This window comes from Cucumis melo, chromosome 11, assembly GCF_025177605.1.
Source record: "Cucumis melo cultivar AY chromosome 11, USDA_Cmelo_AY_1.0, whole genome shotgun sequence".
In the NCBI taxonomy this organism is placed as follows: domain Eukaryota; kingdom Viridiplantae; phylum Streptophyta; class Magnoliopsida; order Cucurbitales; family Cucurbitaceae; genus Cucumis; species Cucumis melo.
Genome location: NC_066867.1, coordinates 9,008,003 through 9,020,059, shown reverse-complemented (window position 1 = coordinate 9,020,059; position 12,057 = coordinate 9,008,003). Strand labels below are relative to the sequence as shown.

The following is a 12,057-nucleotide window of genomic DNA, read 5'->3' as shown; positions in this document are numbered from 1 at the left end:
ACGTATGAGAATCCCTTCTTTAGATTCAATATGATCTAGAGACATCATCCCATGATAAAAAACAACAAAAACTTCACAATCACCAGGTTTGGCACTCAACGACAGATTCCCAGGATGTGGTCACAATTAGAGAGGCAAGAATGTGAGAGGTGTGGCCGGCGGAGATTTCGTCGAAAGTTTAGGACTATGTCAACTAAGAGTGCAACGGTTAAGACGACAAGGCTCGAGAAATAGGGTTTTAAAGAATTGAAGAGCGAGATGTTAAAAAAAATCTTGAAAAACAAAAATAAAAAAATAAAATGGAGTCTTCTGTATACAGATCGATGGGGAGTGAACTACCAAATATATATTTAATGGTTGGTTGCATAAATGGCAAAAAAAAAACCTAATATAATGACATATATAGCACAAAAAATAATAAAATAGTAAAATACCCATGTCAAACAACCATTTGGCCACTTTTTCTCGATTTTTTCACATTAAAAGCTATCACTAATAGCTACAATTAGTGAATATCATTTATAATTGATATCGGTTGTTATCATACCGATAGTAGCTATTAGTGATAACTTGTCACCACTATGAGTATTTTTTTTCGATTTTCTTAAATTGATAGCTGTCATACGTTGCTGTCATTGATAGATGCTATCAATGGTAGCTTTTAATTTGAGAAATATGTTATCAGCTGATATAATTGATAATGAGTATTAGTGATAACTTTTATCAATGATAGCCATTAAAGGGTAGAGTAACTTTAAATTTGAGAAAATATGGTATCGAATGCAATAGTTAGTTTTTATAGTTGATAACTGGTATCGGTAATAGCTTTTAATTTGAGAATGTGGTATAAGTTGCTATAACTGATATCTTCTATTAGCAATGTTGCTATCAATTAATATTTCAGACATCTACTATAGGTAATTTTTCTATATTGCTATCAACGTAAAATGATATCACTAACATTATCTATCAATGATTGCATTAGAAGAATATCGCTGATAATAAGTATAAGCAATATCATAAAAAGAATATGTAAGTGATATCTTCTTAGAACATATCAATTTTGAATTGATAAGATTTAATTATGCTATCAATTGATATTTTTATAGCTATAACTATCAATGATATTCTTCTATTGCAATATCAGTACTAACATTTATAAGTAATATCCCTAATAGACTACTATATATCAATGATATCAAAGCAAATGGACAAAAAAAAAAAAAAAGAAGAAAAGAAAAACAGAGATCAAATTAGCATGCTTTGGTAATATCTTTGAATCTCTAATAAAATACTATTCATATGGTAGCTTCTATCGCAAATAGTATAAATGAAATTGATATAGTTGCAACTTTTGAAATAAATAATTGATTTACAGTTATGCTGTCAACATTTATATCAAATAGAAATTCAAAGTTCAAGTTATCAGTGACATGCTGTCATTGATAGAAGTCATCATTGATAGCATGACATTAGTGATATAAATCATCACTGATAGCATGAGAGGACATTTATGAGAGGACATTAGTGATATAAATTCAAAGTTCAAGTTATCAGGAAACTGAAGGGCAGAGTTGACCTTTTATTAAAAAATTTACCATATGACTTGTAAAAAATTGTCATTTATGTTTTGCAAATATTCTTCCCTTGTGCTATAGGTTATATTTATTTTCTAATTTGTGCTATTTGGTGCAATTTTCCAATATTTAATCTAATCTATCTCTAACTAAAACTGAGTAAACGAGTTCTTTTCTTCGTCAGAAAACCTTATTTTTTAATCACATCGAAAGGATATAAATTGTAACAACCCAACTTTCCAGACTAAGCTGAGGTCACTACATACTGCTAAGACTTGACAGTAAAACACACAAACTCATGAAAGACCTGTTACGATTCATTAAAAACATTCAAAATATCATAAAAACAGTTTCGAGCCCTATTTTGCATCACATTCCCAAAAGTTCCAAAATATAGTTCACAACATTATCAAAACAAAATAGCAAATCAAATGTTCTAACCATGACTCCCTTTAATAGTCAAAAGAAATAAACAGTAACAAATACGTCAGCGGAAGCATAAAGAAACTAGATGCGTCCATATGACCTTCATGCATCCTTCTTGCCCCTCGCCGGTCTGCCCCTCGCCATACCCTTACCTGAAAAGTTAAAAAGAAAAAGGGTGAGTATAAAAATATACCCAACAAGGGACCCACTAATGGACCCACTAATGGACCCGTTAATAACAGTTAGCTTCTTATTAAGAGGTACTCTACATAAACAGTCTAGTGGTTCTGTAGAACACACACATCAATCAGTCTACCCGTTGGATGCACATATCAGTCTAGTGATCCGAAAGGATGCACATATCAGCCTAGTGATCCCGAAGGATGCACATATCAGTCTAGTGATCCCGAAGGATGCACATATCAGTATAGTGATCCCGAAGGATTCACATATCAGTCTCGTGATCCCAAAGGATGCACATATCATTTTCGTGATCCCGAATGATGCACATGTCATTCTCGTGATCCCGAAAGGTGCACATATTAGTCTTGTGATTCCGAATGATGCACATATCAGTCTTATGATCTCGAAGGATGCACATATCAGTCTAGTGATCCTGAAAGATGCACATATCAGTCTACTAATCTCAAAGGATGCACATATAAGTCTAGTGATCCCGAAGGATGCATATATCAGTCTCGTGATCCCGAAGAATGCACATATCTGTCTAGTGATCCCGAAGGATGCACATATCAGTCGACTGATCCTGAAGGATACACATATCAGTCGAGGAATCCCAAAGGACACCATGCTTGTAAGGTACGCTACCCATAGATAAAGCTAACCGTTACCCCTCGGTCCATACTAAACCGTCTACAACAGTCACAGAACAATAACGTTTAAGTTAACGGTTCAGTTATAAGCTTAGCCAGTCAGACAGTTTAGATTCAATCAACAGTCTCTTCAGTCGCTATATGTATATCTAATTCACACGTCATCGTGACATTTCTCAAAACTAGTCAACTATTGAAATCATCACTTTGTAAATCCACCTCACGGTAACTTCGTCTCAGTTCAAACCCTAGCACATCTACGAGTAATCTATGTTATGCATAACGTCCATATTATGCATAACAGTCGTATTAAGTCTACAGCACAGTTCGACAGTGTATACAAAATCTATACAAGAGGTCTCCGAACTCTTAGTTCCTCCACGACATAACTCCATAACTGGTATATATCCTAACAACAAACTTCAACTTGACATAACATTAAGATTTTCATAGTCCATCGACATTACTATTCCAGTTAACAGCACAGCCCATCAACATAACTGCAATACTCAGAACATTTAAGCATCTGTGCCCCTCAGCAGAACAACTCATTAACGTATATAAATACATAGGTTACAACTAACGATCACATCACCTTTAATTAGTCAAGAGTACATATTAGTAATGTTTTCTAGCAAAACATGCATCAATCAATTTAGCACAGTTGCTATAGTATAATTCACATGTGGGTTACTACGTTTTCAATCTCGATCTGAGATCCAGTAGTAAGAAATCCCTTACTTGAACTGTAGCTAAAATCTTTGTTCAATTCGACGTGCAAACGAATCCACCTAAACACAAACATAAGGGTTTAATAATGATATCACTAAAAATCCACATTACAAAACGTTCCAAAGCAACATCTACCAGCTTACCAAAATAGAGGAGAGTTGGCTCCAAATACACTTGCCGTAACATCCTAGAACCTCAGCGTCACCTCGCTAACACCTTCAAGGGATCAACAGTTAACCCAACCAAGAAGTTCAACATCTTAATCCGACATTTAAACTTGCATTGACTATTGAAAACGTTAGCAATTCCTCACATTGTCCTTACCAAAACTCAACAGGACTTAGCACGGATAGAACGGCTTAGGCGACTCGGTGAAGTGGGAGATTGGCTTGGAAAAATGGCTCGGCTCAGCTCCGCTCGTGACTGGGCTCAGTTCTCAGCTTGGTTCGCGGCTCAGTTTGGTTCAGCTCGCGGCTCACAGTTTGGTCCGACTTGGTTGGCTCGGTTCGAACCGCTTGAAGCTGAGGCAACCACGAACGGCTGGTTTCCGAGTCTAGGACGACGGTGGACGTTTCACAGATGATAGGCGAAGCGACAACAGATCGGAAATGGAGGGGTGGCCCGCTCGACTAAGGGCAGAAGCGGCCAACAGCCACTCGGGTACACGAGGTAGAGAGAGAACGTCAGAGATGGAGGAGCTTGCAAACGATCAGATGGCCGGTCTGGAGGACTCGTCGGTGGTTGACTGTTCACTGGCTGAAGACGGAAACGTGCAGATGCAGTCGGTTGAATGAAGGAGAAGTCGTGCGGATGGCGGCTGTGTGTGTTGAACGGAAGAGAAATGGATGAAGGGAAGCGGTGTCATCGGCTGTCGGGTGAAGGAAATGAAGAAGAAGAAGAAGAAGACACCGGGGGCGCGACGCGGGAGTGGGGTGAATAATAGTAGTAGTAGTAGTAGTAGTAATAATAATAATAATAATAATAATAATAATAATATAATATAATTTATATTATTATTATTATTATTATTATTATTATTATTATTATTATTATTATTATTATTATTATTTTATTAAACAATAGTTCTTTAAATTAAACAATATGATGAAAATATAGATTCACACATTCATCTAAATATCAAAGCATGAATATATTGAAATATCGAGAAATATGGTGGACCTAATCTCTTAAAAGTTTTATAAGTTTTTTTTTTTGGTTTTATTTTTCAAAAAGTAAAAGGTTTATAAGTTGGAGAGTTATGAAAAGTAGTATGATATATTAAATTTATCCAATGTTATGAAAATTTGAAGTTGATTCATTATTTAATTGATTTCATACTATATCTATTTATATTGTTGTAAAATAGATGCATGAAAGAACTCGTCCACTAATGTGTTTAAAAACTAGTTTATATGTATGTAATCTTTTGTACTCCATATGTCATGAAAAGGTACTGTGACGAAAACGAAGAGATGATCCTGGTTTACGAATACATGGATGGTGGAAATTTAAGAGATTATTTATACGGTTCAAAAGCAAAAGATCATGTTCCATTGTCATGGAAGAAAAGGCTTGAAATTTGCATCTGTGCAGCAAAAGGGCTTGATTATCTACACACGGGCTCCATTGCGGGCATCATCATACACCGAGACATTAAAACGACAAACATCTTGCTCGACAAAGACTTAAATGCAAAGGTTGCTGATTTTGGGATATCAAAGATTAGAGTACCGGACGCCGCTGAATTGGACAACACTATTAGAGGCACTTACGGATATATGGACCCAGAATACCTAAGCACCGGAAAGTTGAAAGAAAAATTTGATGTCTACTCGTTCGGTGTCGTGCTTTTCGAAGTTCTCTCGGCCAGAGCTCCGATAAAAAAGTCGGTTCCAAGTGAAGAGACATACTTAGCAGACTGGGCAATTCTATGTAAAAACAAAGGAGAGATTGAAAAATTGATTGATCCTTTTCTTGTTGGAACCATCGATGCGAATTCGCTGAGCAAATTCGTGGACGTTGCGGAGAAGTGTGTGGATGAAGTTGGGGCGAATAGGCCCTCAATGCGCGAAGTGGTGAATGATTTGGAATTAGCTTTGCAGTGTCAGTTAACGCCTGTGGGGCTGGGTAGGGAACATGAGGGGATCAGTACCACCGTTGTTGAAGGTCCATTGAAGATTGATTAAAGGACTTTTGATCAGATTCCATCTAAAGGGATTGATGATTCAATCATGCTAGATGAGGATACCACCACGGTGAATGCCAACGAGTTGGCTGTAGAGTTTAAGAATTGATTATGCTAGATGATTTGATTTCATATATGTGAGAGTTTATATTTGCTAATTGTGAATCATGGTTTTTAGTCATCATGTATGGATTGTAATATTTGCATGTATTAAACTATATACATGGGGTATGTAAGTTAGACAGTACTTAAGAGGGTCGTTTGGTGTGTGTAAATTTGGAATGTTGAGTGTACGTAAATGTTCAGGATAGATGATTGAATCTGGGGATTACATAGTTTGAATTTAAGGATGTTAAAAATTTAAGGTTAAGAAATCTATATGTTCATCTATTTTAAATATAAGTTAGAAAAAAGTAGAGAAACCCTTTGAAGATATTAACGAATTAATTTAGATAAGAAATCTATATGTTCATCTATATGTTTTTTTTTTTTTTGTTGACCAACAATGCAAAATGATACATCAAATTTTTTATTCCATTTATTGTAATGTCCCAAGAAAAAATGAAGATAATTTTGGAGTTAATTATCTTAGATTTGTTTAATTATATTTAATTTAGGGATTTTTTTAAAAAATATAACAAAGCTGTAAATATTTACATTGTAGAGAACAATTTCGAAAATGGAAAAAGTCTGCAAGCCGACAATAGAAAAAACCAAAATATCCTGTCAACAACGCGTGAAATATAATTTGTACACGATCGTTTAGATTTGATCGTTTAGACTTGGTTATCCAAATCTAAACGATTTATTTTTTCAATTCTATCGTTTAATTTGGTTACAATATCGTTTAATTTGGTTACACGATCGTTAAATGATTTTTTTTCAAAATTTGGTACACTATTGTTTAGATTTGGCTTAAGGAATTTTTTCAAAATTCTTTTGGTACACGATCATTTAGATTTGGATAAACAAATTTTTTTAATTCTTTTGGTAGACGATCATTTAGATTTGTCTACACGATCGTTTATTTTTTCAATATTCTCTGGTACACGATCGTTTAGATTTGGCCAAACGATTTCTTTGATTCTTTCGGTGCACGATCGTTTACTTTTTTTACAGAATCGTTTACATTTGGCTACTCCAATCTAAACGACTTTTTTTTCAAGATTTTTTATACACGATCTTTTAGATTTTGCTATTTTTTGTACACGATCCTTTAGATCGTTTAGATTTAGTTACCCAAATTAAAACAACATAGAAAAGGAAGAGGAAAAGAAGAAAGATGAGGAAAAGAAATCACATCAAAAAAAAAAAAAAAAAAGAGGAAAAGAAGAAAGACGATTAAAAGAAATCACAGTAAAAAAAAAAAGGAAAAGAAGAAAGACGATGGAAACAAATCGCAGCAGGAAAAAAGAAGAGGAAAAGAAGAAAGACGATAGAAAGAAATTGTAACGAAGAGGAGAAGAAAGACGGAAGGGCAAATTTGGAATATTTAAAAAGTGACTAACTTCATGGGCTTTGTTACACGAGTCGTAAATACTTTAGTGGTTTGTTATATTTATGAAAATGCACCGTTAATTTATTGGGCATTATTTTGAATTAATTTAATGAGAATTATTTCATTTTACGGAAATTTATAATTAATCAAATGTTTGTAGATCAATATTTAATTAATTAGAGGTTTTAGCTTGTAGTGTTTGTTGAGAATTTGATTAAACTGTATGTTACGAGGTTTAAGTAAAACTATAGAATTTTGGTGTTGTTGAAATTGAATAAAATTAAATAATTACGGTTGTTATTTTTATTAAATTGTAAAGAGGAAATTTTGTTTGAGATTTGATGACTATATGTGTGTGTGTGTGTGTATATATCTATATAATCATTATGGAAAAGGAAAAGATAATTATTTATATTGGTTGAAATATAGTTATTTAAGGAAAAAATAATTGTATTTTAGAGAAAAATATTTATTAAGGAAGAAAAAGAAAAATAACGGGGACTTTTTAATAATATAACAAAGCGGCAAGTTATTTATACTCTATAGAACAATTTCAGAAACGGAAAAATCTCATAGGCCCAGAATACGAAATACCAAAAATACCCCAAGAAACGTGCGATTAATCGTTCCGTGCACGCGCGACTAATGTTACTAAATGATTATTAGACGACATCATGTAGAATAATATACAATTGATACACAATCTTGTAAATTACCAAATACATAAACGATCAACAATAAATACTAAACGATAACAAAATACTTTAACGATCGCGTAAATTATCTTTAACGATTATCTCAAATGTGCATCTGATCACGTCTGAAAATATAAAAAGGAAACATCTGATCATATGGTTATGTAAGGATATTGTTTTGGAAAAAGGAATATACATATATATTTGTGGAGAGAGAGAATGAAATTAAAATAATAATTGTATGATAGAAAATATAATTATTATTTAGTAAAAGATAATGTTGATATTTTATTTGGAGAAAGGGTGAGGTGATTGGTGGAATTTTGAGTAAAAGCAGAATTTAGTGGGTTTTAAATGAAGAGAGAGAATGTTTGTTTTGGAAAAGAATTTAAAAGAAAGATATTTGGGAAATGATAGAGAAATAATAACAATAATAATAGTGATATTATTATTATTATAAATATATCGTATTACGTGCCATCATCTTCTTCCTCTTTAGAAAAAAAAACCCTAAACGTCGCCGCCTCCTTCACCATCCTTCACCACCGACAGCCACGCACGATCTCCATCATCTCCGCCATCTCCGTCGTCGGCTGTCGCAGCGTCGACTGTCAAGCCGATTCTCGTCTCTGCAAGCCGCCAACTTTTCACGTCACCCATCTTCTTGCCTTCGCTCACTAGTCATTCACTCTCCGTCACGGTTGTCGCGTCGCCACCTCGATCCACCGATCGTTCGTCGTTCACCGAGCCAAGCCACCATTGTGCAAACGGCTGTTTCGCGTGAGTCCAAGCCAAGTCGTCTAGGTTGGAGCTCCGTCCACGCCAAGCATGTGGGTGTGAGCCGCGCCTTTCAGCCGCACGATTACGCTCCGAGTCGTACACGAACCCGCGTCGAACCACGGTTGAGTTTCTAACCGTGCACGCGTGTGAGCTGTGTCCCCAGCGCGCCCACCAGCCGTTCATCTGAGTCGCGCCTCCTGCGTCTGAGTCGCACGCGAGCCGCCTCTGTGTAAGCTACCTATCCGAGCCGCCCTTCTCTTCATCCTTGAGCCGTCATGCCTCTTTCAAGCCGCCTAGCCTATTTTGGTCATTTCAGTTAATTTTGGTAAGTTTTTTATTGGGTTTTTGGCACACCCATCAAAGGTTATTTTTTACCCTAAATAATTTAACTATGGACTTAATTGAATTATTTTTCGTGGTAGGTCAGTTGGGAGTTGTGCTGTAGAATTTTCCTAAACCAAGGATAAATTGGGTTCGTTTCAACTTTGGGTAAGTGAAGATAATTGGAATTTGGTCCCTAGGGGACTGTTATTTATTAATTACTTTTAGATTTTGGGTCTACTTGTGTTTAGGATTTTCCTTAGGAAGCGTGACCGCAACTATTAGGAAAAGTATCGGTGTAATTAATCTCTAGGTAAGAGATTCTACTACTAGACCTTTGACTGAATTTAAGAGACCGCATGTATTTACGGTTATGTATTTATGGTGGCTATGATGCATAGGGGATGCTGTAGACGATGATTGATATTGTGTTTATGATGACAACTGATGTTATGGTTGAGGATGATGATCGTTATGTTATGTTTGATTTTGATACATGCTATATTAATCACATGAATAAGGATGTTAAGATTAATGCTTAGATCCTGTTATGATGCTTATGATGATATTACATGTTTTGGACTATGGTGTGTCTGTTAACTTTATATGATGAGTTTCTTACCCCACCTGTATCGTGGTCCTATCTATGGGGTCACTCGCACGACTAGGGGGTGTTCCTACAGGATCACTCGCACGATTTAGGGGTGTACCTACGGATCATATGCACGGTTAGGGGGTAGTTATTTTGTGTATACGGGGTCACTCGTTCGACTAGGGGTGTTCCGACGAGACCACTCGCACGATTAGGGGCGTACCCTCGTATTACAGATATGTTTATGGAGTGTGTACCTGCAATCACTCGCACGACTAGGGGTATTCCTATAGGATCACTCGCACGATTTAGGGGTGTTCGTACGATCTCACTGACTCAGGTGTGCTCCATTGGACACACGATACTGCATGTATGTTTCTAATGAGAAGTTAACAGATTACCCAGTGGGACTAGTAGTGGGTCCCTTACTGAGTATATTTATATACTCACTCTTTCTTATGTTTAACATTTCAGGCTGAGGTAAAGAAGAAGTTGGCGAGCGACAACAAGGGATCTGTGACATGCCATATGGGGACCTAGTTCAGCTTCCGCGCTTATTTATCGTTTTTTTTCTTTTTGATATTTTAAATTTTAATCATTTAACTTAAGATTTTATGCTATATTTGTTTCTATTTTCTAAAAAAAAGTGTTAAAACCCGCGGCTCACATTTTCAACTATCTTTGTTAATTTTGATAATCTTACGCTTTTATGAACATTTTGGTATTTATTTTATAGAAATTTTAGTTAGCCTCTTTTTTTTGGAAAATAAAAAATGTCTTTAATGTTTATCTTTTAAGTAATGACCTTAGCTTAATTTAAAAAGTTCGGGTTATTACACCAATAACTCATAATTACAAAAATGACATCACAATGAAGGGACCTATAAAAAGGTGAAAGAACTTGCTCACACTTTTTCGTTAATCATCTTCCTCGTCAATTGTTATATCTTAGTAACTGCTCCAACAAAACTATCGCTATCGACAATCTGACTTGCATATAAAAAGGTTTGAATCTATATTCATTTTGATCTATCTCCATCATTTACATATATCTACCATGATCTATATAACGTACAAAGAGGTCTAAATCTATATTCATTTTGATCAATCTATATCTATCGCGAAAACATGTTTGTTTCAATACTGATTGTATACATTTCATTGAATATAATTTATATTACAGCCTGTGTAACAAAACCCATGAAGTTAACCATTATTTTTTAAATATTCTAGGTTTGCCCTTTCTTTTTATCGTCTTTCTTCTTCTTTTTTCTTTTCATCGTCTTTCTACTCTTTTTTTTCCTTTTTTCCAAACTTTTATGTCACACCCCGTTCTAGGTTTCTCTTCTAACCTAGATCGTGGTGTGAATTTATTCTTTAAAAAACATTTCCTTTCAAATGTAAGATATATAACACCCTTTTCAAGAAGTTTCTATAAAACTTTCGGCAACATCTCCCCTAAAATATAGATTAGTTAAAGTAAAGGAAGATATTTTCACTTCTATATGTATATAAGCAACTTCAGACTCAACAACACATCATGTGTGTCTTACCACACACTTATCCAGAAGTAGAATTCACATTCAAACTAGATATTACAGACAAAATGATTTAATTTCAGTCTAATAAGGGATCTCTCCAAATGCAAGTCCTTAGCATCACTCTCGCTACATCTAACCATTTCATGATGCAATACAAAAGTTAACTATATACATACCAAAATGAGGATCTACAAATGATGACGACAATCCAACCAAAGTTTGGTCCTTGATCGCTACCTGCGCGCGGCGCGGGGGGGGGGGGGGGGGGGGGGGAGGAGGGGTGGAAAGAAAACATTGAAAACTCAGTAAGTGGCAAGTTTCTTAGAAGTAAAACTCATAAAACATGCTCAAATAGAAAATATGTAAATATGCATTAGTAATGAAATATTAGTTAAAACGTCATTATCTCGTAGCCACTAATCAACCAACAAACCAGTAGTCGATCAAACCATGGCAAGACATCTAAATATATGGCGAAAGATAGCTCACACATGACCAAAGAATCATGCGGCCAAAACTAGCTCACACATATTTAGTACCCGCCATGATAACAACCTCCATCCAATCCAACCAAGATGACATACTAAATACATGGCTTGGAATAACTCACATGGGATCCATATCCACAAGGAAACATTAAAATAAAAGGAGACTGGAAAGAGAACTTACATGTTAGGTACTATGAATATAAAAGGAGAATGGAAAGAGAGCTTACATGTCATTTGGTTCAAGATCGTGTACCAAATATAAAAGATCTATTTTTTTTCATTTTTAATTTTTTTTCAAACTGTTATTTGGTTCAAGATCGTGTATCAATTTTAAAATATCAATTTTTTTTCAAACTACTATTTAGTTATTCAAGATCATATACTAAATA

At 35.0% G+C, this 12,057-nt stretch overlaps 1 protein-coding gene across 1 annotated transcript in view; it reads left to right on the top strand.

Annotated features, from left to right (window-relative positions):
* LOC103495906 (probable receptor-like protein kinase At2g23200) overlaps positions 1–5,754 on the top strand; it is a 36,422-nt gene extending 30,668 nt beyond the window's left edge. The window contains exon 3 of the mRNA XM_008457588.3: positions 5,019–5,754. Within this exon, the coding sequence (XP_008455810.2) occupies positions 5,019–5,754 (736 nt within the window). The remainder of the gene's footprint in view (positions 1–5,018) is intronic.
* Positions 5,755–12,057: the final 6,303 nt, after the last annotated feature.